At 40.8% G+C, this 27,768-nt stretch overlaps 1 protein-coding gene across 7 annotated transcripts; it reads left to right on the forward strand.

The window, feature by feature from the left end:
• The first annotated feature begins 1,171 nt into the window (after window positions 1-1,171).
• On the forward strand, window positions 1,172-27,636 carry Vamp4 (vesicle associated membrane protein 4). 7 transcript variants are annotated; one of them, XR_006062077.2, is made up of 9 exons: window positions 1,172-1,349; window positions 4,849-4,966; window positions 9,536-9,582; window positions 12,068-12,118; window positions 17,457-17,557; window positions 18,799-18,878; window positions 21,157-21,208; window positions 23,218-23,366; window positions 25,568-27,636. XR_006062077.2 is itself a non-coding variant. In XM_006974745.4 (8 exons), exons 2-8 carry the CDS (start codon window positions 4,901-4,903, stop codon window positions 23,244-23,246), a joined length of 426 nt encoding a protein of 141 aa, XP_006974807.1. In that variant the 5' UTR covers window positions 1,180-1,349; window positions 4,849-4,900; the 3' UTR covers window positions 23,247-27,636. The 7 variants fall into 7 exon arrangements, 5 of the variants coding, with proteins under 5 accessions (XP_006974807.1, XP_015849082.1, XP_042114365.1 ...); XR_013043367.1 differs by lacking the exon at window positions 1,172-1,349 and adding an exon at window positions 1,519-1,739; XM_006974745.4 differs by having other exon boundaries at window positions 1,180-1,349; window positions 23,218-27,636.
• Window positions 27,637-27,768: the final 132 nt, after the last annotated feature.

Here is a 27,768-nt window from a genome sequence, read left to right on the forward strand (position 1 = left end):
CAAGGCAGCTTGCAACAGTCTGTAATACCAGTCTCAGAGGATCCAAAGTCCTCACCTAATCTACAAGAGCACCAGGCACAGGAATGGTGCACATATATACATGAAGCCAGAACACTCATACACATAAATTAGTACATCTTAAAAAACATCAAATGAAGAGAAGAACACTTCTGGGCCATCTAAGAACTCTGATATCTCACCCTGACAGATACACAGACTACAATGATTCCATTCTGGGCAGGCCATTTCAGTCCAAGTCAGCAAAGGTATATAGGAGTCAACTCAACTAGTGAATCGACCATTAACCCTAATGACCCTAAAGAGTAGCTGATAGAGAGATTTCCCCGGGAATTTTCCTCCTCCTGTTTCTTCTCTTGTTTCTGAACATCCTTTCTTATTTCCCCACAGTTAAGACAGTAGCAACAAAGGTCTCATAACTATTAAGTTTAAAAGACGTGTAGGGAAAAGAATAAATAACAAGAGAAAATAAATACAAAATTCAAAAATACAAAACCAAAGTTTTTGGACTAAGTTTAGCAACATGAGATTTGCAAGTTTAAATAAATACGCCAGGCGGAGGATGGGAAGGAGATGAATATACTCGTGGAATGACAGACAGGGCAAGGGTTTCCCACCTAAATCCTGTATCTGGATCCTGCAGTTTTAGGCTACAACTAAAGGAAATGAAACTGAGTAACCTTTACCAATGCTCCTCAAGCCAAACCAATTTTGTAAACGGCGTCAAACAGCTCTTCCATCAGAAAATGCCATCGGCATTTTCACTTCTACCCGGCTCTCTCAGACCGTCTGCAAAGCAGCAGCTTCTAACCGACAGACACCCCTGCCACCCCTTCTGTGCCCGGCTTTGAGCGCCTTCTCCTCAACGTCCCCTACGCCGCCCACGCACGATCCACGTGCTCCTCCATTGGCTCGGAACCTCACGTCCACTGGGGGATTCTCCTAGGTTAAAAGAATGGCCGGAGCGATCGACCCGCTCGGTGTCTCCACTGCCTGAACTAGTTAGTCCCCTTCGCCCAGCAACAAGACGCGGAGCGCCGAGAGGCTCGATCTCCGCGGCCCGGGCCCGCCCCCAAGGAGCCCGCTCCAGGCCTCAGAGTGCCGAGCGGCTCGATGCCGGAGGCCAGAGCCCGCCCCCTCCGCCCAGCGCCAGGCGGCTGAGCGCCGAGTCGCTCGATGAGCGGGGGCGCTGCAGCAGCTCGGAGCGGTGGCTGGTCGGCGCCCTCGGTCTCCCCCCCCTCCCCCCCTCCTTCCTCCGCTTCCCGCTCCCTCCCCCGCCCGCCCTGCGCAGCCAGCGGGGACTGCTGCCCGGAGCTCCCCCGGAGCCTCAGGTATCCCGCCCCGGCGCGCGTAGGGAGGAAGGAAGCCAGGCGACGCCCCTGCCCGCCGCCCCCCAACGTCCGCTGGGGCCGGGAGCTGATCTGCACGAGGACCGGGTCCGCGAGTCGGGAGGGATTGGGGCCCGGGCTGCCGTGAGGAAGGGGCGCGAGGACAGGGGGTGCGGCCGGGGCGGCCGAGGAGCTTTGGGATCGAGTTGCCCTCCCCGGCCTGCACCGGGAGTGGGGGGCCAGAGTTCCTAGCAGACGTCGGGGTGCGGGGCCTGGTGTGGCGGCGGGGAAGAGAACCGAGGAACCAGCCGTGATGCTGCCTGAGCTCCTTCCTCCGGGGGGTCTGGAGAAAGCGCGCAACCCCGCTGTGTTTAGAATGACCCGAGGGTGGAGGTGAATCCTTTACACCTAACAGGTTTTGCGAGTAAGATTTCCGGTCTGAGTCCATTCAGATCACGATTTGCGTGGAACTGCCACCAACCAAGACTGCAGATGAGATGAGAAATGAGGAAGAACCAGAAAGGGAATGGAGGCTGAGAAAAGGGAAGCCGGTGCCCAGCCAGATTTGAGCATTTTGTGAAACGAAATACACAGGGCGTGTTTTGTAAAGTAAAAAAAAGACAACATAGATTAAACAACAGGTTAGAAGTTTATTACGTGTAAAGCCACTGAATTAGAGAACGTGCTACAAGAGATACATACGTGAGATTAAGCGAGTGAGAAGTACACGTCAGAGCCCTGCGTTGTTGACACTTCCGTGAACCCTGTAGTGTTCTATCCTCGACAGGGACAGACATCAGGCATGGCTCTTACTACGTAGACGCTTTAACTGACAAGAATATTTTTGGTAGAGGAAGTGTAGGCAGAATATAGTTAACTCTAATTTCTGAGCACAGTTTATTTCTGCTACTTTTTCCCCCTACAAATATCATTAGTTTTGGGTAGTTTGTCAAGAATAGCTTATTTATCAGTCTACTGTTTGGCTAGTGGCTTTGTTTATCTGACTTGAGTTGCTTCCTCAGACTGCTAACTTGGATTTAAGAACTTGAATAAGGGGTTTACTCCTCATTAAGGCTTAGTGTTTTATCGTATAGAAAGGTTATGTAAGTTCGTTTGATCACGTCTTTCCCTGTTGGCTAAGATCAGTTGGAGTATCTGTTCTTAGCAATGAGTTGTTTCTTTTGTGCTGTCGAGGTTTAAAATATAAAGTCCAGATATAATTAAAAGCTCATTTTCTTCAATTCTTGCTTTGCCAATTTTTTTCTGTGCATTCTGTAATATTTCGGCATAAAATTTATTCTGAAATTAGATGTAAGGAATGAAATGGACTAGATCTATCTAACAGAAATAGTGCAGAGTAAAGAATCCTGGAGCTGTCACTCAGGCCTGGGTAGTAATTTAATGTTACAAGTGGCTTGAAAACAAGTGGTTTGCTGGTTGGAAAACAAACGACAGGAAGCTGATTTTACTGATATTACTTGGACGTGGGTTTCTCTTAGTGCTTACCAGTAATAAACTAATATCTAACAATTTAAAGATCTTCAAGGGTTTTTTTTTTTTTATAGAATATGGTAGGTTGTTATAAGAAAGTATATTGTTCTAGAACAGAGTTGTGTAGCATGATGGCAATTAAATGAATAAATATTAAAACATAATGCACAGTCACTTATTGATCTGTGTGTGTGGAGTGACACAACACTGTGGGTTATTTATCCTACTAAATTTTCTCAGTGCTTGCTTGAAAGAGGCATCAGAAAGAAAAAGAAAATGCATGTATAACACTGAATGCTAAAAATGCTTCTGTGTTACTGATATGCACATACGTACGTGTTCAGCACATACTAAACACCTTAGGCTTTTATGATTTTTTTCATCAGCCGGCCATCATCTGCTCCAAAATACTGAAAATTTGTATTTGCATAACAACTACTTCTCCAGAAAAATTTTGATTATGTTGCATACTCAAGTGTTTCCTGGAAAAATCACAATGCACATTAACATATAAAAGGCTGTGGGTGGTGCTGCTGCAAAGGAAACCAGCTTTGTTTAACTTCCTTGTTTTTATATATGAAAAAGAAAATCCCGTTTTCTCTCGGAAAATGTCTGTGAGGAGGTTGGTTTCCCTCAGAAAGCAAACCATTTTGCAGGACATTCTCCAGCAGAGAGCCTCCGAAAGCCCCTTAGTTTGTTTCTACCACGGTCTCCTAGGAAATAGCCACAAACGGCCCCCACTTCAGGTGTCAAGCCCCAAGTTATTATACCTGTTCTTCTGATTGGCTATAAATTGAGATGGCCACAGCCCCTTTGCTGGTTTCGGTTCATTTGCTAGAGCAGCTCACAGAGTTCAAGGAGACTCTTAAGTTTGCCAGCTTATTATAAAGGTTCTTATGAAGGGTGCAGATGAATGATCAGATGGCGTAGATGGAAAGGTGTAGAAGAAGGAGCCCAGAGCTTTCCTGGCCCCTCCAGGCTTCCACCCTCTAGGAAAGTCCATGTGTTTATACCTCAGAGCTCTCTGGAGTCCTGGCCTCTTGGATTTCTATGGAAGCTTCGTCTGTGAAAAGAATAAATTATAATAGCAGCTGTTGGGGATCACTTCAAACTTTGCCTTCTACCTTTTCCAGAGGTTGGGGTGGTGTGGCCTGAAATAGCCCAACCTTTTAATCCTGACTTGGTTTTTTCAGTGACTAGCCTCCATTCTGAAGCTGCTTATAGACTGCCAGACCATCTGTCAATCTCATTAGCATAAAAAACTCACATTTATTACTCATAGGTATGAGGCTTTTAGGATCTACACGTCAGGAAACAAGAGGAAAGCCAGAGAGAGAGAGGGAGGGAGGGAGGGAGAGAACATGTGCATATACATTCACATATGTAAATATGTTTGTGTGAATATGTGTGTGTGTATATGTGAGTTAATAGATATGCACGTGTATATATAAATATAGAATTGTTATTACCACCATGTTACACTAGTACTTACAAATTAGCCCCTCTCATGGAGCACCAGTGGACCACAGTTTGTGAATGTTTTTGCATGTGTTAGCTCATGTGGCCACCTAGCCTCATGCGGAACCCTGGAAATCACTGTTTTACAAATGAGGAACTAGATTCATTGCTTGAGCAACTAGTTAGAAGCGCAGTGACTAGAAGTATGCCACTTCCGGACTTCAAGTTAAAAGTCAAAGCTTTTTCAGTACTTAGGGACCATTCCCGTTTTCTCCCACTTTAACAGTATCTGCTCTTCCATTTTATAAAATCCCAAATTTACCCATTTTCTCTGCATGTTTCCTTGGGGAGTAACATTCATTTTTATTATGGTTTTAGCTATTGCTTGCAAGCTAAGGCTTAGCATGTAGTCAATGGAGTGGAGCAAGTCAAAGGGAAGGTAGTTAGAGGTTAAAGGTGAGGAGACTCTATCATGCAGGGCCTTGTACAGTTTTAGGCACTTTACCCTCTACCTCAAAGTTTCTCCTATGATGAAATTCGTTTTCTCCTTAAGGTGGCGAATACTTACTTGGTGGGAAATAGAAGAGTGTTTGTGAGCAGAAAGTATGCCTCCCAAGTTCAAGCGCCACCTAAATGATGATGATGTCACTGGGTCTGTGAAAAGTGAAAGGGTAAGTTTAGAATCTTCAGCTTTAAAGAAATTCAATGTAAGGTGCATTCCTTGTAAATAATAGAAGGACATCTGCAATGTATGGAACAGAAAAGGGGCGGCCCTTTTCCTGTTCACCTTCAAGGGTCGTAGCTGATGCCCCACAACAGAAGAAAGGTTAACAAAGGAAAAGTAGTGCATGCCTTTAATCCCAGCACTCGGGAGGCAGAGGCAGGTGGATCTCTGTGAGTTCCAGGCCAGGCTACAGAACAAGTTCCAGGAAAAGCTACACAGAGAAACCTTGTCTCAAAAAACCAAAACAAAAAACAAACCAAAAAAAAAACCAAGGAAAAATAGGACAGATTTATCTGATCATGGTTTTATTTTATGTGACATGAGAGCCTTCAGACTGAAGACCCAAAAAGGAGGGTAAATTGGCCTGTTTTTATGTTGAGGTTTAATGAAGCATGGACAACTTTGTAGAAATATGATTGGACAGAAGGGTGTGATCTAATAGCAAAGAGGAAGAAGGGAAAACTGTTTCTCTACTTCTCCTTGGCCTCTGTGTTCCTTTCTGCTAGACATGGGACAGAAATGTTTGGAGTGGGCATCTTAAGACCTGTCATCACATAGAGTAGGTCAGAGAACATTTTTATGATCAATTCCTAGGTAAAAAGATAGGAGGAGATCAGGGTAATATTTTCAGGCTTCTGGCCACTTAAATTAGATGTATATAGTTGAGTGGCTTTTGTTATTTTCACAGAGTCGGGCAGCTACTACCACAGTCAGTTTTAGAGCATATCTATATCCCTGAAGGAAGCCCTGGCCCCTTTACCAGTCCCCCACATTCTCTCCATTCCTTCAATTATAGACAACTAAACCTCTGTAGTTTGACTTACTCTGAGTATTTTGTGTAAATGAAATCATATGATATATATATCTTGTTGTAATTGGCTTCTTTACTTCATAATGTTTTCAAAATTGTCAGTATTATAGTATTAGTACTTTATATTCCTTTTTTCTAAATTTTTTTTCATTTTTTATTTTATGTATGTAGGTGTGTGTGCAGTGCCTATATGTATGTCTGTGTACCGTGTGTGCAGTGCCTTGAGAAGGCCAAAAGAGGGCCTTAGACCCCCTGAAACTGGAGTAACAGATGATTATGAGCCACCTTGTGGGTACTGGGAATTGAGCCTGGCTCCTCTGGAAGATCAGATAGTATTCTTAACCACTTTGCCACCTAACCAGCCACTTTATGTTCCTTTTATTGCTGAATAGTATTCTATCATGTGGGTGTACAGCATTTAGCTATCTGTTCGTTAGTTGATGGACATTTTGGGATGCCTGCCCTACCACACCCCCATAGTTCAGTTGTTCTGAATACTGTTGAATGAATGAGTACTAACTAACATACCCATTTTGTTTGAATGTAGTTGGAAGTTTTCCTGTGTCCCGGCCTGCTGGCAGTCAGGACAAATCTCTCCCACTTGTGTCCCCTAAGTAAACACACAGAGGCTTATATTAATTATAACTGCTCGGCCATTAGCTCAGGCTTATTACTGACTAGCTCTTACATTTAAATTAACCCATAATTCTTATCTATGTTTAGCCACATGACTGGTACCTTTTTTAGTTCTGCCTTGTCATATTGCTTCCTCTGTGTCTGGCTGGCGACTCCTGACTCTCCCTTCCTTTTCTCAGCCTTCTTCTCATCTGCATGTCCACCTATACTTCCTGTCTGGCTACTGACCAGTCAGCATTTATCAACCAATCAAAGCAACACATATTCACAGCATATAGAAAGACACCCCACAGCATTTGAACATATGTTTTCTTTCTTATATTTTTAGTTATGAGCCTACCCTTTAATGGCTGAGCCCTGTTTTCATTTGGTAGGGCTATGTATCTAGCAGCAGAATTACTAGGTTTTATAGTAACTATGCCCAACCTTTTTGGGGAGGTCTCAGACTTGTTTTCCAAAGTGGGTGTACAGCTTTAGATTTCCAGCAGTGATGTGTGAGTACACCCTTATCATACTCACACTCTGCCTGCTGGGTGAGAATTTCTTACTGTATCCTTTTGTACACTTGTTATATTGTATCCCTAACACATGTATCTGATCAGTGAATATTGGTCTCATGTGTGTTTCTCTGTGGACAACTGGGATCAACTCTCTATATCTAGTTATCTTCAAAGAAGACTATAACTCACTGGGCTTGTAATTTGATATGACTTTTGTTTTATATATTTCAAGCTATACTATCAATATATGACCATTTTTAAGTCTTCTTGGTAGATGGTGCATTTTATAATTGTTATTTATTGTGGTGCTCTAAGGTTTGGCTTTAGATTACTAATACTCTTTATGGTTTGAGCTTACCACCATATCTTTTCTCCACACCCCACCTTCTTTATTTGGCACTGCTTTTAGGTGAGTCTCTTGAAAACAAATAAACATTGGCTGGATTTTGTGCCCCCCCCCCCAGTCATATGTGAGTTTGTTTTTAATGAGGTCACTCACTTGCTATGATGAGTAATACCGTTGGGATTTTTCTGTGCCAGCCATTTTCCTGGGGCAGTGAGTGCCCTGCCTCTGATATTTGTCTGGGTCTTTGTTATCACTTGAACTTCAGCTTAAGTTTTATCTCTTCAGAAGGATTTTCGATGACAACCTAAGTGTCACGTAGTCACCTGTCACTTCCTGTCCCATCACTGTTGGAATTCTCTGCATGGCATTTTTCTTAGGAGCACCTTTTTCTTTAAGAGCTGAGACCATGTCACGGCTCATGTTTGGTGTTTACACCCACATCTAGCACACATTAAATGCTCAGTATTACAAGTATTTGTTAATGAACATTTAATAAAGCCTTTCTTTTTTACTCTTTAGTGTATGTTACATATTATTTCACATAGATAAGCGACTATTATACATACATGCATTTCTTTTAAAATTTCCCCTCATACTTTTACCAGATTGGTTATTTTTACCTCATCTCTTACCTTGCCCTGAGACCACGAGGCACTCTAGTGAATTTATTCCCATACTTCCTTCTGTTTTTAAAATATTAGCTAAATATTTTAACAGTGATACTTCAATCTCTGTTGTCAACATACCAAAAATTATTCATCCTCCTTAGTTTTCTTTTTTATTCCCCTTCCTGCCTTCACTCCTTCCCAAGTACAAGTGAGCACATTAATATACTTGTACTTCCTCATTTCACACCCCCACACTCAGCCTCTGGGCTTCAATGGGAAAGTTTTAAGTTCTCCTAGAGACTTGTTTTATGCCATACTTTTCATTAACTTACTGTTCACAATGACATTATCATCTTGTGTGTGTGTGTGTGTGTGTGTGTGTGTGTGTGTGTGTTGTATATGTAGGTGTGCTCCCTACGTGTGTGAGTGTGAAGACTAGAAGTCAACATTGGGTCTTTTCCTCAGTTGCTCTACACCTTATTTTTGAGACAGGGTCTGTCACTGACCCCAGTACTTGCTGACTGGTTAGGCTTGCTGGCCAGAGAGCACCAAGTTTCCTGTTTCCATACTCCAGCACTGGGTCCAGATGCATAATGCCACACGTGGCTTTTTGACGTGGATGCTGAGAATCCAACTCAGGTCCTTGTGCTTGTGAAGCAGCTCCTTTCCCGCCCAGCCATCTTCTTTTTGGCTGGCCTAATTCCTCAAGCGATGTCCTCAGCAAAGATGCATAGGTGATCTGTTTCCCACTTCTGTAGAAGCGAGTCACTGCCAAGTTAAAGCGCCACCAACCTGCTGTTTCATATTCTCCTAGGGAGAAATTGCTTTTTGCTTTTCCAAGCTGCTGCAAGTGGCCTGCCTTTCTTGGTTCATCCCTTCCCCCACCTGAATCTCAGTTTCTTAGTGTCTCTCTCTCTGACCCTTATTCTCTTTGGAGGAACCGTTGTCCTTATTTGGGACTCAGATGACTAATGAGTAAGGACCTTCAGGCTCCTTTAACACATTGCCAAGTCTCCTTCACCCCAGAAGTTAACAGGGTCCCAGATGGGTTTGGGTTATTGCAACAGGGACATCTTTGGGAACCATTACTCTGCCTACAGAGTAGGATGTATTAGTTATGTCTGAAGATCTGGATTTCCTTGACTTTAATCTCCTTCTAGGACCTCATGTTCTCCTTTTAGGGAGAATGTGGCCCCATCTTCATTTCCAGGAAGACTTTCTGTTTGGTAATGTGAAACTGTAAAGTTGCATTGTTGGAAATTAGCATATGTATTGAACTATTTCTGGACTAAGTCTCAGCTCTAATGTTAACCCCTCTTATTCCTGGGGTAGCCATTGAACTCCTCAGATCAGTGCTGCCAATAGAGAGAATGGAGGGAAGGGATGACTGCCATACCAGTGACAGGGTTCTGGAATTGAGAGCGTTTTCTCTGGAAAGTCCACAGTCCTTGTCCCATATCTTCCACTGCCAGGACAGCATCTATATTGACTCCTCCCTCTTCCTGGAAGCTTGTTTACAAAATGTCAGCAGCCTAGAACTTGTTTCTTCTCTCTTCCCTGACATTTTGTAATTCCTCTCCATCAGAAAACTCAAGTGTTTTTCATTTTTTGACAGAGAAATCTTTTGGAAGATGATTCGGATGAAGAAGAGGACTTTTTTCTGTAAGTTAATTTTTTTTTTCAGTTTTAATTAGTGTACAAGAAAGTGCACATAGTTAAAGTGTTCATTGTGGGTTCTGACATATACTAAAATAAATCTATAACATCATCCATTTAAAGAAGGAGCACAGCTCTTGCCCTAGAACTAACTGTCTTTACACCGCTTTGTAAGCTGCTGCTCTCCCAAGCTGTAGGCTTCCACAGACCTGCATTCTGTCACCACTGTTTCTGTTTCCAAGGGTTTTCTCTAAGGGAAGCCATATGGTGTGCCCTGCCCCCGCCTTTTTAAAATTTTAAACTGACTTCATTTGCTTAACCTGCTTATTTTGAGATTCATCTGTGGGTCAGCAGGTTGGTTGTTTTCTGAGTGGTTTCATTGTGTGACTACACCGTGATCCTTTTCTCCATTCACTTGTGTGTGGATGTTTAGTGGTTTCTAGTTTTTTACTAAAGCAAATAAAACGGTTGTAGATGTTTGTGTGCAGGTGTTTGTGAGGACACATGCCTTAATTTCTCTTGGGTAAATCCCTAGACATGAAGGCCAGTGCACAGTCACATCTGTCTTCCAAAGTGGCCACACCGCCACTAAAGCTTTGATTTAACTGAAATCAATTTTTTAAATGTCTTCCCTTTGTCCCATCCTTCCAACAGGGTCTCATTCTGGTCTCAAACTCAACCATCATCTTGCCTTTGTTTCCCAAATGCTGGGATTATACATGTGTGCCACTGTGTATCTGTTTGTCTGTCTGTCACTCTTTCTGTTTCTCTTTCTCAGTCTTTCCCTCCCTTTCCTTCTCCCTATCCCCCTCTCTCTTTCCTCATTTCCTCCCATATTTGTTATATCATAAATACTATATTGAAGAACTAATATCACTATAGTAGATTTAATATATCTTTGGTTTTGTTCTTGTTTTTTTTGTTTGTTTGTTTGTTTTTTGGTTTCTCTGTGTAGCCCTGGCTGTCCTGGAACTCACTGTGTAGACCAGGCTGGCCTTGAAATCACAGAGATCTGAGTGCTTCTGCCTCCCGAGTGCTGGGATTTAACTGTGCACCACCACACCGAGCTTTTGGACTGTTTTAACCTAATGATTTTTAGGTAACTGTCTTGTCTGTAGTATCCTTATTTAATCACTACTTTTTCATGCTTGTCTCTGGATTTATTCCAAATTATCTGGTTCCAAATATGAAATATAGTGCTTTGACCTGTCATTTGGCATAGAATGCTGCTTCAGAACTCCAGTACTTAGTTGGAGCTCTGAAGACTGAGAGGGAAACACTTATAGAAGTTAAGGCAAAGTGATGCTGTCATCCTTATAAATGATACTGTTTTAATGAATAGTTTTAATTTTTCCTCTAAACATGTTCTCTTAGAAATGCATATTTTCCCTTCCTTTAGAAAGTTTCATGGCTAAAAATTAAGAACTTAGGGTTGTTTTGTTTTGTTTTAGTTCTGTGCTTTAAACATTCTCTGTCTTCAGAAAAAAAATTATCAAAATATGTAGATGTAACCAATCGTATTATTAAAATAAGAAACACAGAGCCAAGGTAAAAGAGAAAAGCCGAGAGGTCAGAGCTCAGAGATAAAATCTTACCTCCTGCAGTGCTCCTAGCTTCCCCGAGAGAGGGAGGTACTTCCTGTGTCCCTGTTTAAATAATCTTTCTGTTCTGCCTTCTCATTGGTTGTAAACCCAACCACATGACTGCCTCATCACTGCCTGTAAGTACCGCCCTCCAGGTCTTAAAGGCGTATGTCTCCAATACTGGCTGTATCCCTGAACACACAGAAATCTACCTAGCTCTTCTAACCACCACGCTCTTACTATGGCTCTAATAGCTCTGACCCCAGGGCAACTTTATTTATTAACATAAAATTAAAATAACATTTCAGTACAAATAAAATATCACCACAAAAATACCCTGAAGTTCCCATTGCTAGAGCATGGAAGTGGGTGATGAAGGTGTTATACACTTGACTGTGACAGGAGACGATGGTAGTGACTTGAGATGGCTAAATGCTTCCTTGTGCTCTTGCATTTTTTTCTTGCTCTGTGGATATCTGTAAGAAAGGTATTTTAAAAATATACTTCAAATTTTTAACGTTTTGAAGAAATTCAAAGTAAGTTGCATTTTTAGTTCTAGAATTGACCACAAAGGTATTCATAGTCAGTGACGGTTTAGTTGATATGACATTTCAGAGTTTAATGTGTAGGGGGAAAGTATCACTAAAGATTAGGATTATGTACTCTGTATTTTCTCAGGAAGTTTTACCACTTGGAAGAATTAGATTATGGCCAACAGTATATACCATGAAGTAGATACATGACTATGTATCATTCATTTCTACCACCAGCTCCTGTGAAATGCAGCTCTGTATGATTAATGATGATTCATATTAGAATCCAGCTTGATTACACACATAGATGTGTTTCTTATTTTTATATTTGTGTGATATTGTCATTACTAACATATACTGGCTATTTTATTTCAGACGGGGACCATCTGGACCAAGATTTGGACCTAGAAATGATAAGATTAAGCAGTAAGTTCCTAGATACTCATTCATTTAAATAATTGTTATAGTTCTCTGTGGACCAGGGCTATCAGACTACAGCCTGTGAACCAGATCTGGCTATTGTTTTTATAAACAAACTTGGTGGTTGTTTTGTTTTGTTTTTTAATTAGAACACAAATATCCATTTGTCTCCATATTATTTTTAGCTGTTTTTGAGTTACAGTAGCAATGTCAAATAGTTGTGACACAGAGATCATATAGCTCACAAAAGCTAAGACTTCTGCTTTCCTGTCTTTTATGGAAAATGTTGGTTGGGTGAGTGTGGTGCCACATGCCTGTAATCCTTGCCATTATAATACAAGCTGCTTTTAGATTTATATTCTGTAGAAAAAGGAGAAGGGGCCAGAGGTGCTGGCTTCCTGCACCATTGTCTCACACTTCAGCACTAACACCAGAAGGGGCCAGTACCTTCACCACCAGTTGTACAATACTGTTACAAAGGAATTGTTGTTAGACTGCAGCTAAGTGGTTTTTATAGTCTGCAGCCTGCAGAAACGGCATGCCTCATCAGTACCTGGTGTTGTTGGTTGTTTTTACTCTTTGCTCTTTTTAGGGGCCCGCTCTCCAGCTCCCAAATAAATCACACAGCGTTTTATTATTACTTATAAATGCCCAGCCTTACCTTGGCTTATTTCTAGCCAACTTTCCTTAACTTAAATTATCCCATCTTGGGGGCTGGACAGGTGGCTTAGTGGGTAAGAGCACTGCCTGTGCTTCCAAAGGACCCGGGTTCAACTCCCAGCACCACATGGCAGCTCACAACTGTCTGTAACTCCAGTTCCAGGGCATCTGACACCCTCGCACAGACACACATGCAGGCAAAACACCAATGCACATAAAATAAAAATAAATTATTTAAAAAAATTATTCTATCTGTCTTTTGCCTCTGGGCTTTTATGTTTCTCTGTTCTGTATACTTTTATCTCTTACTCCATGGCTTGCTATGTAGCTGGGTGGCTGGCCCCTGATACCCTCTTCCTTTTCTTGCTCCTTCTCCTTTTATTTATTCTCTCTGCCTGCCAGCCCCGCCTATCCTTTCTCCTGCTTTGCTATTGGCCATTCAGTTCTTTATGAGACCAATCAGGTGTTTTAGACAGGTATAGTAACACAGCTTCACAGAGTTAAACAAAAATGCAACATAAAGGAAGGCAACACATCTTTGCATCATTAAACAAATGTAACACATCTTAAAATAACGTTCCACAACACTTGTGTGTTGCAAGAAACTGTCTAAGATGGTTCAGTGTGCACATGGAGTGGAGTGAGACTGGCCTCTCAAGCCCCTCATTGTCTCAGGTGCCAGTGGGTTCACAGGACATTATTCATGAGTATGCCTGCAAGTGTCAGTATGGAATTGTTGAGCCTTCTCTGATATCTAAGGTGTCACTGGAGCAGAGGAATCTATTGATGACACTCCTGGGTTTTGTTGTTTGTCCAGCCGATATGCTTTGTTTCCTGTCTGAAATGCTTCCTCAGAGTGAATCTAATGTAAAATATGGCCTATTGTGTCTTTTCACACACACACACACACACACACACACACACACATACACACACACACACACACACACACACACACACACACACACACACACGGCATGGATATATACCATATAGAAATTATTACTGTGACTTTGAGTGATATAATGGTTCTTACTCTGGAGCTGAAGGCTGGCCAGATTTAGTTGGAAATCAGGCATCAAAGAGCAAACTGAAAATTAATTGATGGCCTAGCCTCACTAACACTAATCTAACATGACATGACTCACCAGTGTGTACAAGGTGACAAAGGACAACTTGCCATGCCACATGCTTAAGGAAAACTCCCTGACACTAGTCTAGTACACCAGATTGGTCATTTTATTTAACTAAGATGCATTATTATCACTTCATTTATAATAATTCAATGGAGTATCCCAGCTTTGTAGATCAGCAACATTGTTGCTTTGTTGGAATTATATGATTGGCCAGTAATAGTTAAAGTTGGTTACAGTTTAATATAAAAATATCTATTAATACTTTTTAAGAGACATTTTTTGAGAAATACTTTAAATATTTACTTGCTTCTATAAAATTCATCATTTCATTGTGTCATTTTCTTTTTTCTTTATTTTTTTCAGTCCTAGAGGTTGAGCCCAGAGCCTTATGCACACTAGGCAAGGGCTCTACCACCGAGCTACACCACCAACTTTTCTAAAATCCTATTTGAGACAGGGTCTTGCCTAGTTGACCAGGCAGACCTTGAAGTTGAGATGCTCCTACTTAACCTCCTTGCTGAAATTACAGACTTTGGCCATCGGGTTGACAAAGTTTGTGACTTTTATTGGAATGTTTCCTCTGCTTTTAAGTTGAATGAAAGCATCATAAATGCTACTTTGATAAATTTTAGATACTTTCTGTCTCAGATGAGCAATCTGCTATCACCTTAGTCCAACCAGTTCAAACTTTAAAAGGCACCTAAGGATTTCCCATGATATGACGGCAGTTATAAGAGTACAACATAATTTTAAAACTTCTTATGTTGGAACCACCAAGATGGCTCAGCAGGAAAAGGTATCTGCCCCCATGCCTGAGTTCAATTCCTAATATCCATATGGAGGAATTGCAAGAGAACTGACTGCTGCACGAACACACACACACACACACACACACACACACACACACACACACACACACACTGAATGGATGGATGGATGGATGGATGGATGGATGGATGGATGGATGGATGAATGAATGAAAACATCATTTAAAACAACAAACCCCCTTTGTTAACAGTACCTTAAAAGGCAAAAATGGGATGTTAATGAAAAATTAGTATTTTTTTTATAAAATAAGGAAGAATGTGTTTGCGTGGCAGAACATGAATTTTTTGTTTGTCTGTTGTTTTGTTTTTTGAGACAGGGTTTCTCTGTGTAGCCTTGGCTACCCTGGGACATGGGCCACATGTTGTCGAGTCTGGTGGGAAAGGGGTGGGTAAAAAGGACACAAAAGTAGAAGGAAGGTATAGAATGGGAGAGGCATGGAGAGAGGGTGAGAACGAGCAGCAGAGGGATAAATATGCTCAAGGTACACTGTTTGTCATAATGAAACCTATTTCATTGGGAGTTTTCAGCCTTTTGACCTTACTTTAAAGTCATGTATAGTATGGCATATTAATATCCATAACTATAATCTGATTGTGTGTAGCAGCCATAGTACGTTGTTGATCATTTCTGCCCTGCTAGTTGCCACTTGTGTAAAATACAAATGACTACTTGGAAATGTCACGACTTTTCAGGCATGGCTTAGACCCACTGTGTAGCTGAGGACAGCCCTGAACTCCTGACCCCCCTGTCTCCACCTTTTAAGTACTAGGTTACAGGTAGACACCAACATACCTGGGACTATTTTTCATTTCTTTCAGGAAGCTCCCCATTGATTTTTGTATTGGCTGGATTAATTCACATCCCTCCCAGCAGTATATAAGCCTCCCCTTTGCCTGCATTCTCCCCAGCATTCCTTATGAGCACAGACCTGCTTTCAAGTCACTAGGTCAGCGATACAAAATCCATGCTCAGATTGTTCACTTACTCAGCACGAAGATTTTCGAATGTTCTGCCATATGCTTGTTGTAGGTAAATCAACAGGCACTCTCACTTTGTGTTCACTCCTAAGGAGGGGCAGGGCCCCTGAGCTGGCTGTTTTTCAGCTTTAAGATTAATGAAATGTGTTGATTGTACATGTGAAGAGTTGCAGAAATATTCATGCCACTGTTCTTCAGAAGGATAAACATATTTAACCCTCTGCTTGGATAGTTAGGATTTGCAGTAAGACATCTCTTAGAGATTGAGCGGCCACGTCAGATCTGTTTGGGTGTATCCCTGCTTGAGTTTTAGTCTTAGAGCCTTCAGGAGAATCAGGTACAGAAGGAGACCTTTGGGAAGCCGTGGTGAATCCTGCAGGCTATGTGTGGATAATCCATGGGCCTGCATGATGTTTTTAACATAAGTGGACGATGGGATCATCAGGCATAGTAATGGCTGCTAACATGTGACAGTCCTGCCTCTTGATCACCTCTGTCTGAGTGAGCCTTCTGTTTCTAAAGCACACTTTTTGACCAGCTCAAATAAAGGATAGAACTCTTTCAGAACTGCACATGATCCCTCATCCCCAAATCTGGGTTAATTTGGGGGGATAGTGTAGGATAGGACAGAGAAGAGATGTGTATTAGGATTTTTTTAAAAATGCCCAAGTGAACTAACTCACTCACTCACTCTCTCTCTCTCTCTCTCTCTCTCTCTCTCTCTCTCTCTCTCTCTCTCTCTCTCTCTCTCTCACACACACACACACACACACACACACACACACGAAAGATAACTGCATATTCTTATTTACTTAACTGCGTGTGTGTTTCTGTGTGCATATAATTGTTAATAATCATTGTGCTCTAAACAGTTTTTGAGTTATAAGAACCAGAAGTTCACTTTATTTCTCTTTTTAGATAGTTCGTTGCCAAGACTTACTATATAAAGTAATTTAAGCTAGGTTCTCATCTGTGGTTAGAGCGTCAGGAATACTAGACACTCCATTAAGCATTTCTGTGTTTTATACTTTGGAGGTAACTCTATGTGACAGTGGGTAGTTGAGGACCATTTGGCCACTTCTTAAGTTTGTTTCAGTTTTCACTGAATAGTCTGAAGTTTAATTAGAAGAGGCTGCCATCACATAAAAGAAGAAAACATTTTCATTTTGAAAGACTGAATTGTTTTTCATTTTTGCCTTTTGGTGGGCATTTCCAAATATTCCTGGATGTTCCAGGTTGTCTTGAATCTTGCTTATATTTAAGAGAAAACGAGTGAGCAGCGAAGGGCTATGCCCATTGGGTATCCAGTGCCTCATAAGTTGTGCTGTATGTTTCCATTTTAGAAACTAGGTATTTTTCATTACCCCCAGTAAACCTGGCCAAACACCTTGGTAAGTCTTTTATGGTTGAAATGCGTTACCAAGAAACGTAAGTTATGATTATTGGGTTTACCTGCTGTTTCAACAGTCCATTAAAAAGAAAATTAAACACTGAGTCGTAGTGAGCATTCTGTCAATGTTTGATTTGCTTATGAGATACATTCAAGATAGAATCAAGACAAAAAGTAAGCTTTCAGTTAAATATTACTTTAATGTATAGCCTTTATCCAAGTGCAAAACCATTGCTTAATTTTATAGGTTAATGGCAAACCATAGTTCTCTGAGAATTTGCCACATCTAGTAGAAGTCCTAAAAATGTGGTTATTCCTAAAAGAAGAATAAATCTTCTCTCTTTTCAAACTAGTGTTCAGAATCAGGTGGATGAAGTTATTGACGTGATGCAAGAAAACATCACAAAGGTCATTGAAAGAGGAGAGAGACTGGATGAGCTGCAGGACAAATCAGGTACAGCCATTCCATATCTCCTGATAATCTGACTATGTGTGTAGCTAGTACACCTTCCATTTGTCTCACTGATGTTTAGGAATCATGACTTAGGAAGTTAACATTTAGTTCTTAAGACGGACGGCCATGGCTTAGTTCCTGCCCATTAATGCGAATGGTCTTACTGTATTGTTTCCTTCTTACTCAGTTGAGAACAGAGAATTTAAAACTTAATTGTCAAAAGTTAAATCCCCTCTTTTCCGTTGCCCTGTTATGTTGATATGCTTTGTGTTCTTTGTGATGTCAAGATGTTAGTCTGGTTTTTTTAGTACTCCTTTTGAACTTGCCTGATATTTTTATTTTATGTCTTCTCTGGTAATCAGAGAGTCTTTCTTTACTGACAGGTGTTGGTCTCTGTGTCTGTAATGACTCCTAGCACATATTTGGACCTCAGTATTGTTTGAACGGTGACTTAGGCTTTCCCTGGAAACTGAGCAGCTTTTGTTTACAGGCAGCTGTTAGCCTTTGAGCCTATAATGGTTTGGGGCACATACTAGCCATTCATGCTGTTTGAATGGTGAGTGGCTGCATGCCAGATGCATTCTTGATAGACTTGCCTAACCAGAAACTCACTTGATTGCTTATTCTTTTCACTCAAAATCAGTTATCTTTGTTTTCTGAAAATTTCATTTTCTCTGTGTGCAGAGTTTTTCTAGAGTTGTGCCAAAGTATTTGTTTTGTTTCTGTTGCTGGGATCTAATGTGTACTATCAGGCATCAGCCCATGAGCAACAACCCCTCCCCCTACTAACTTAAAAAACGTTTATTCCATTAATTTGTGTGCATGCGCATGCGTTGGAGCACACAAACAATGATGAACATGTGGAGGCTAGGGGCTTAGCTCTCTTTTCCATCGTGTGGGTCCCTGTGTATCAAACTCGGTCACCAGGCTTAGTGTCCATCATGCGTCCCCTCACTAGTCTTATTTTTAAACTATTTTCTTACCAGAATTAAGAAGTTTGTGTATATAAGCATTGAGGCTGTAGGAAGGGTTCTCAAAATCTTGAGTGGGGGTGGGGGTGGGATTGGTTGAACAAACTGACCTTCCGTGTGTTTTGTGTTGGTTTTTCTTTTCTTCAATACAGACTAACAATTTGTGCGAAAAAATTGAAGTAGAAATTGATGTGTTTTGTCTTTGTGTGACTAGATAAAAGAACCCTGTTTTGTCATTTAATCCTTTTCTCCACCCTCTGTGTGATGCAGAAAGCTTATCGGATAATGCAACTGCTTTCAGCAACAGATCCAAACAACTGCGAAGGCAAATGTGGTGGCGGGGATGCAAAGTAAGTAAATGAGAAGGAGGGGGCGGGGCAGAGAGTGCCAGGAGGAGGGGCCACTAGCCTCTGAGCTCTGTGAGGAGGCAGATGCTGCAACTGCCTTGCTTACTTAGAGATTTCCTCAGCCTGGGGCGCAGAGGAGTGATTAAGGAGCCAAGCAGTGTCTGAAAGGATGCCTCAGAGCCGCTCCCTGAGAGTAGCCCCGTTTCCGGTGGTTCAGCATCTGCGCACCCGGGGACACACTCTGCCCTGCCGAGCAGCACTTCTTCCGGGCACTTTTGGAACCGTTCATTATATACAGAATGGTTTTTTTCTGTTCCTTTTTTTTTTTTTTTTTTTTTTTTTTTTTAAATAAAATGAAAACTAGACAGAAGTGCGATTTTTCTCCTGGGGGGGAAAACAGAAGCAGTTTGTTTGCCAGGAACTCTCCTAACAAAAAGATTATGGAAAATGTCCCATTTTATTCCTTCATTATTTTTTTTTCAGATTTATTTATTTATTATGTATACAGTGTTCTGTCTCCACATATCCCTGCAAGCCAGAAGAGGGCGTCAGATCTCATTACAGATGGTTGTGAGCCACCATGTGGTTGCTGGGAATTGAACTCAGGACCTTTGGAAGAGCAAGCAAGTGCTCTTAACCTCTGAGCCATCTCTCCAGCCCCTATTCCTTCATTATTTCAATGAAATAAGAAATAAAAGAAAAATTTTAATAAGAACAAATGGAATCACTACATACTAATATCCTGCAAAAATGAATTTGCCTGTTAAATCAAGTAGGACCAATCAAGAAACAAATATCTTTTAAGATGTTATAGCAAAAAAAAAAAAACAAAAGGCTGGCCTAAACTCACTCTGTAGACCAGGCTGGCCTTGAACTCACAGAAATCCACCTGCCTCTGCCTCCCGAGTGCTGGGATTAAAGGCATGAGTTTTCAATTATATGAAATTGTTTAATGAAAGCAAGGCTTTTGACTCATCAGTGAGATGAAATTAGTTTAAATAATGTATGCATTTAAAAAGTGAAATGATTGTGACAATTTTATATAGAAGGATAACATGAGCTTAAAATGTCAAGCAGCTGACTGAGAAATGATCTTAAGCTTCTCTTTGTAATTTGAAACTGACACAATTAAGTGTTGTTATTCATAAAGAATTTAAAGTATAGTTGTTAAAATGAAGATTAAAACATCGTGGAGGGAGCCGGGCGTTGGTGGCGCACGCCTTTAATCCCAGCACTCGGGAGGCGGAGGCAGGCGGATCTCTGTGAGTTCGAGGCCAGCCTGGGCTACCAAGTGAGCTCCAGGAAAGGCGCAAAGCTACACAGAGAAACCCTGTTTCGAAAAACCAAAAAAAAAAAAAAAACATCGTGGAGGGGTAAAATTACTGTGGAGAGAATACAGTCAGGAAACACCTGACAGCATTCCCATGTACTTGGAGAAGACTGCTGTGATGCCTGCTTTCAGTGTGTCACAGCCCCGTGCAGCCCGTGTGAGTGTGTGACAGTCCTGTGCAGCCCGTGTGAGTGTGTAACAGTCCCCGTGCAGCCCGTGTGAGTGTGTAACAGTCCCCATGCAGCCCGTGTGAGTGTGTCACAGCCCCATGCAGCCTGCTGTCATATAGACAGCAGTCCCCGCCCATGGTTTTGTTCTCCATATTGTTGCTTATCTACAGTGAGCTGAGATTAGAAAACCTAAATTCTCCTTGGAAGAGAAACACCAAATTCCTTTGACATTATTATCCACGCTTTCCATTTCATTACTGGTTGTTATTCTATTCTGTCTAATTTATCAATTTATTATCATAGGTATGCCTTCACAGGGAAAACCACATACAGAGGATTTGGTAGGATCCATGGTTTAAAGCATTCGTGGGGTGAGGGCACATAACTCCCCATGTAAGACAGGCCATTGTACATAAAATAATACATGGACTACTGGCTGCCTGTGTACTATCCAGTCCTGACCAGAACTGCTAAAAGTACAGTTTTTGTGTCTCACATTAGAAGAAGCCCCAGCCCCGAGAAGGCTTCTTTGTGGCTGCTTACTGTGCAGTACAGCCATAGATGGTAGCATCCACCAAAGCAAACCCTCATGTTTGGAGAAACTTTGATTATTTACACAAGAATACAAACCAACCATCAAATTCCTGTGAGAAACAACAAATTGGGAACCCTGCAGGGAGTGTGCCTGTTTATTGATGAGGTCGTGTAGTACCATAAGTAGCAGACAGAGAGTTTTGTCTTATTAACCAGTCGAATCTTTGATTTGCCTTTTGTGTTGTAGATAAAAGCCATCATGGCTTTGGCTGCAGCTATCCTTTTGCTAATGATTATCAGTAAGTATTTATTGGATCATTGTTTCTTGGGGTATTGTGTTTTGTGAAGCTTAGGGTTTGATTTGGTCTTGATTTTTTTTTTCCAGATACATAGTCTCATTATATAGCCCAGGCTGTCCTAAATGCCACTTTGTAGCCCAGGCTGGCCTCTGGCTAGGGTTTTATTTTAAAATTATTTTAATTCCTTTTCACTTCAGTTGACCTAGTGTATGTAATGTCATCATCGAATAATGACATATGCCTTGAATAAGGAAGGAACCTTTACCTAGACTCTCTCCATCTCTGAGAACGGCTTTAAATGTCTGAGGTTCTATGTGAATATGCATGTGGACATTTCTGTGGGGAGTCCATATCCTTTGTTAGATTCTCAAAGAATGCTCCTTCTCCTGCTCCTCAGCCACGCCCCAGTCACAGCACAGGACTCAACCATTTGTTTAAGGCTAAATCTGGTATCTGATATACTTAGAGCCAAAATACACTTTCCTGTTTACTAATGTGTTCAGGAGACAAACCTGTTAATTTCTCCAGATGACTTTGTATGTGTGTTTATAGATTCGAACTTAGTTTTAGTTCTGAAACCATAACTCATTCTGTTTTTTCTTAGTATTTTCTTCGAAGTCAGATCATTTTTAAATAAGTACCTTTCTTCAAGATCTCTTTACTTATATTTACAGAGATTTTATGAAGAACTAGGAAGGGTCTCCAAGAAAAATAACAATTAGAAATTTTTGTAAGGATATATTTGAGGAGGCGTTATTTTGCTTTTTATTTTTTTTAGCAAAGTTTTACTCTGTAGTCCAGGTTGGTCTGAAACTTAGTACGTTGTTCTCAAGCCCTGGGATTATAGGTGTGAGACACCACACCCAGCCCCAAGATAATTTTGAAACATCAGGTAGGTATATTCAGGCAGATAAAGGTATTTTTAATCTTAAAACGTGTTACAAAGAACTGTGATCCAGTCTCATTCCCTGGGTTGCTGTGTGAATTTGTTTACCAGTTGAGGTGTGTTTGTAACCCTCAAGTTAATGCTCATGTGATTCCCATGGTAATTCAGAACAAGAAGAATTTTACTCCCTTGACCCAGAGGTTTCCAGCCAGGGTCAGGTGGAGCTCTGCCGTCTTATTTCAACCTTCATTGCATAACCAAGTGTCCTTATCGTAGACTGCTTGGTCCACACTTTTGCTGACTTGATGGTTTGAAGTGGACCTCACGGATAGACTAGAAATGCTGTTTCTGTTACTAATGCTGTAATAGACCTTCACAGAAAATATGTGGGCTTCCTCAGGGCTCAGCTACTCTACTGCTGGCCTTGCCTTCCTTATAATGTTTTAATTCATGACGTCTTAATACAGAAACACCCATAGAACAAGATTATGTGTTAATTTATTGACTAAAATGTAGTAGCCAGAGATGCATGGGAACTTAACCCTGTGTTTTCCCTAGGAGTAGTGGTTCAGGAGTCACCAGTTCAATGTTCTTGATAACTTTGTAGAATATAATTATCTCAGATAGCAAGAACCTACCATAAACGGTGGGCGCCATGCAAAATACAGACTAGCATAAAAAGGACTGTAAAATTCAACTGGACTCTCACTGTACTACTGTAGCTGCTGTCAGTATAACTGTTTATGTGCTTTTCCTATTGTGTGTAAGCATGATTCTCAAAAGCTAAGATCATATCAGATATTTTCCAATAAATATTTTATTCATTATTTTCCCATGTCATTAAATACTGTAATAATATTTTAGGATCTAAAAGTACTGATTTGCCATGGTTTATTTGCTCAAAAGGCCAGTGTTAGACAGTTGGGTTGTTTTGTAATATTTCTACATTTCCTCTTATTTCATAGCTGTTATCTCAGATCAGAGTTTGGCCTTGGTTTCTCCTTTCTAACAATGGCCGATGCCCACACGTAGGAATTGTGCTGCTGACCTAGCTGTGATATGGTTCTGATTTTGATGCATTCTTTTTCTTTTTCTTTTTTTGTTTTGCTTTTTTCTCTTACAGTTCTTATAGTTGTGAAAAACCGTACTTGATTTGATGACAGAGATCCTCATTAAACAAGATCTGGGACAGTAATAATTAAAGATTGCTGCATAATTTAAATGAAACCTATGTATATAACTTTCAAATTTTCTTTTTCAAGAAACTAAAAGGCAAGTACCACTTCAAATTGGAGCATTGAGAATATCCAATAATCTTCTTCCCAACTAGCAAAATGTGTTTTGAATAATTATATTTAAGGCAAAGATAACTCTATTTTGCTTTATTCCAAGGATCTAATTTGAAACTAGATACTTGCCAGTTTGTTATATGTATATATAGTTAAACACTGATGACAATATCCCATACTTGTGTCGTAGTGGCATTAAAAACATTTATTATCATATTAAAATGAGGGTCAAGCTGGTGGTCAGGAAGCCTGTGTAGAGTCCTGACTCAGATGCTGAAAGAGATTCATAACCATCCCATCAGTATGTGAAAGAATGTCATTCTTTTCATATTACAGTTGCTTTGCAGGCCATTTCCACATTTATGGATTGACAAAAGCTATGCGTTGTAAATGTTTCTGCCTTCAGCTCTACCTGAACATATTCCAGTAAACCTATTCTGACTGTATAAGGGAATGCATGGTAACTTTTTGGTATTTGCATTTTCAAAATGGGAAATTTAAACAGTGTGAAAGCATAATATGGTACCATAAAATTGGAGATAATAAAAGTATTGGAGAATGTCACTGGAGTGTTTGAAAATGAGCAATATGTAGTGCCCAGTCTTGGTCCAGTCGATTGTCAGTTAAACTACAATAAGAAGGGACCAATTCTGATGTAAGTGCAATCTGCAGGTAATTTTTTCCTTGATTTAATTTGTTGATAGTTTTCCCTCTTTAATTTTAACTAACCCTGTGCCAGAAGAGCTGAAGTTAGCATAGTCTTCTGCTTTGAATGTCATGTTTCTCTGACACTCTCAGTGTGTCCTCTGACACTTTTTGGGACATAGATGGTGCACAGTCCAAACAGCCAGTGGCAGTGAGTGGCAGACTGTCAGGAGCAAAGGTCATCTGTACATAATCAGTCAGTAGCAGATGCTTAGGGGTATAACAAGATGTGTTCATTGTAAAGAGTGCCAACCCCTGAGTATTGTTTAAACAAGTCAACGTGAAAATGCATCCTGATGTGTAAGAGGAAAAGGCATGATAATCAAATTGGGAACTTCTCACATGGACATCTTAATCTAGAAATACAGTTCACAGGGATTGTCAGTATTGAAGGGGAGATGGTGGTCCTGTATAACATATGTTACTTCTGTGATCATTTTAATTCAAAATGTATAAAACAATTTGTATTTTTCTTTGTTTAATTCTACAGTGGTTAATGCTAACAGACAAGAATGTTTAGAATGGAAAGAAATTTGAAAGGTGGCAGCCAGATTAAGTGATGCCTAGACCCTTGTAGCATCTAGATATAACTGCTGACTTTACAGTTTCTTGCATATTATGGAAAGTTGACTCTGGTCTCTTCACTCTGTTTGTCAGTTCATGTGCACAGCATCTGAACTGATGATAAATCCTCTTGAAAACAATGGGCCAAGGAGTGTTCTCAATCCCAGCAGCTGGTAGTTCAGGGATGGAGATGTTGTGCTTGAATCAGCAGAGCTGGTCCCAGTGTGTTCTTGTCTTGTGTTTGAATCATAAGTCATTAGCTTGCCATTGATTAGTGTAGATGTCTAGTGTCACTCAGTGTCTGTTAGTGAAGATGGAGTTTTTTTCTAAGAAGACTCCATATTTCCAGTGCTTATTTTAATAAAGCATGCCACTTTTAAGGAAACAATTATTAAAAAATAGAATGATAAAATTATTTTCTAGACATTAAGTATAAAAAAGTTTAGATTACGTAACTTTATATATGTAGTTGTTTGTATTTAAATTTATTGCTACTGAGGAAACCATGTTGGCTTGTGACTGAGAATTTTTTTACAGCAGTGATGACTTCACTCAGTTTATTTATTGTTTTATCTTTTTTGATCTTACATAATCCTGAGACCTTAAAGTGACTGGCATGTTTATGACATTATGTGAAATACTGGAAATATGGGCATTCCCACAATAAGAAGCTGAGGAGAGCCAGGTGTGATGGCTCACACCCATAATCTCTGCTCTCTGAACACTGAAGTAGGAGAGTTGCCATGATTTCGAAGCCATCCTGGGCTTCATGGTGTGTTCTGGACCAGCCTGGGCTATAGAGTAAGAACCTGTCTCAAAAAAAACTAAAAGCAAAAAACCAGAAGAGAAGTGGTTGTTCAGATTGATGCCAGGCCTGCCTTCACTCCCTCCTTAATCATTCTTTTTCTCATTCAGCTCAGATCATCCTGCACTTGAAAAAATGAAGTTTTACCACCATCAAAACTATCATAATTTAACAACAGTGAAGATCAACAGAACCATTCAAGTAGCTTTGCTAATGTTAGTTGGTGCCCAGTGAAATCAGGTCACTACTTCCATGCCTGCAGCGTGCCCTTGTGATTTGGCTAACAGAAGCCTCTTCCCTTGTAGCAGTTTGTGATGAACGGGTTCTTTCTCCTCGTCATAACTCAGTGATGCCTGTGGTCTTTGTTTGCCTTGTCCTAACAAAAACCATTGGGAACTGTCCCAAAATTTTATAAACTGAGAAATTTACTGATTAAAAGAAGGTCCAGTATTGATGGTGGAACATGGTTTAAAAATGGAGAAAGAGTAATGCACATCAGGTGCAGAGGTCCCGGTGACTGTCATTACAGTTCATTCCTGGGCTCTGTGTTAGAAAGTAATGTTGGCATTTTGATAGCAGAATCGACACCTTTCTGTTTTGTGTAGCATGTGAGTACCCTGTAAATACACACACACACACACACACACACACACACACACACACACACACACACACACACACACAGGCTGAGGATCAGACATGGAAAGAGCTTGAAATTGCTTCTTGCTGCTTCCACATGTTCTGTGTCCTGTCAGCACTGCAGCCCAAACAGACCTGTAGTCACATCTTGTATATACTTTATAGCTAGAAAATATGCAAGAAATCTTTTCAGTGTTAAATACAAATGTCATTAGTTGTATTGAGTCAGAGTGTTGCTAAGTTAAGGACTGTACTACCAATCAAATTTTGTGTTTTCACATGGAAATGTTATTGGAATCATTTTTACTTTTCTGTGAGTGGTCAATTTAAAAACATGTTTTGGGAAGGCAGTTGCCATTAAACAGTGTCAAGTGGGTCAGAAGGAGCAGAAAGGGGCCATCTTAGTCCATACAAATATCACCTTCCCTTAGACTGACCGTCTGAGCCTATTTTGTGTGTCTTGTTTTTGAGACTGTGACCCAGGCTGGCCTCAAACTCACAGAGAGCCACTAGCCTCTCCCTCCCGAGGGATGGCATTAAAGGTGTGCGCCACCATGCTCTGCAGTGCTGTGGACATCACCTGTATGCTGTAAAAGCGGCTGCGGGACTGGCAGGTGAGAGAGATTTGTCCTGACCGTGGGCCAGGCGGGACCAGGAAAACTTTCAGCTACACTGCAGCCTTTTTCCTTTTGTTCAAAGAAAGAATTCCTGGGCTCAAGTGATCTTTCCAACTTAGCCTCAGAAGTAGCTGAGACTCCCCACGGGCACCACCACATGTTGATGGGCCTTCTCTTTAAACCTGATGTTAGTCTTACTCGGCTCCTTATTTTCATATGTCAAGTAGGATAAAGGGTGGAGCACACTTGTATGCTGGCTGTTATTTTACAAAGCTACTTGTTTAGAACAAGTGAGTAAGGATGAAAACATTGCTAATCCAGTTGGGGTCAGGGTAAGCTTGTAAACAAGGACCATGCCTTAGCAGATGCTAGACAAAGGTGTCGGGGAAAGGGCTGTGCTCCAGAAGTCACTGTGCTAGTGTGAGAGCTGGTGTGATTTCCAGTGTGTACTGAGAGGTGACGTGAGTGATCTAGGTGATTACCTGGAGATAAAAGTGTTCTTGTTACAATTGATATAGAAAAATTCTGGTTTTACAGTGTTGCATTGGGTTCTTTTCACTTGAAAAGATTATGAAATAAACTCATTATTTTATAGCTGTAAATTGCATATGTCTAAGGATCTAGTAAAATGTTAGAGATAAGAAAATTCAAGCATTGTTTTTATGTCTTAGTTGTATGTTATTATTTTACATCCCTTAATCCCTAATTTAACCACTTCGGCAAGTGCCTTTGACATTTAAGGGGTATGATGGGAAATGAGCATATGTAAATGCCATGCCCCTTTTCCTGGCTTCTCAATTCCTCATAACCACATATGTTTTATAGTGCTACAGAGTTCAGTCCTTTGTGTTCATATGGATTGTATTTGTAGCTGCTCCATAGTAAACAGCAAAATAAACCATTTTGTAGAAAATGAAAAGTAAGCACTTTGGCTTGTTCGGTATGTATATCCTGTTGACTTAATTTCAAACCAGAACACCTGTACAAGCACCCTGATTTCATTGGTCCCTGTTTTCCACTAGGGTACATGGAGTAAAAGTAAAACCTATGTAGAA

This window comes from Peromyscus maniculatus, chromosome 11, assembly GCF_049852395.1.
Source record: "Peromyscus maniculatus bairdii isolate BWxNUB_F1_BW_parent chromosome 11, HU_Pman_BW_mat_3.1, whole genome shotgun sequence".
NCBI classification, from domain to species: Eukaryota; Metazoa; Chordata; class Mammalia; order Rodentia; family Cricetidae; genus Peromyscus; species Peromyscus maniculatus.

Coding starts and splice junctions, on each gene's coding strand:
- Vamp4 (XM_006974745.4), top strand. CDS start 4,901: ATGCCTCCCAAGTTCAAGCGCCACCTAAATGATGATGATGTCACTGGG. Junction 17,558..18,798: donor TGAGCTGCAGGACAAATCAG/GTACAGCCATTC, acceptor TGTGTGATGCAG/AAAGCTTATCGGATAATGCA. Junction 18,879..21,156: donor TGTGGTGGCGGGGATGCAAA/GTAAGTAAATGA, acceptor TTTGTGTTGTAG/ATAAAAGCCATCATGGCTTT.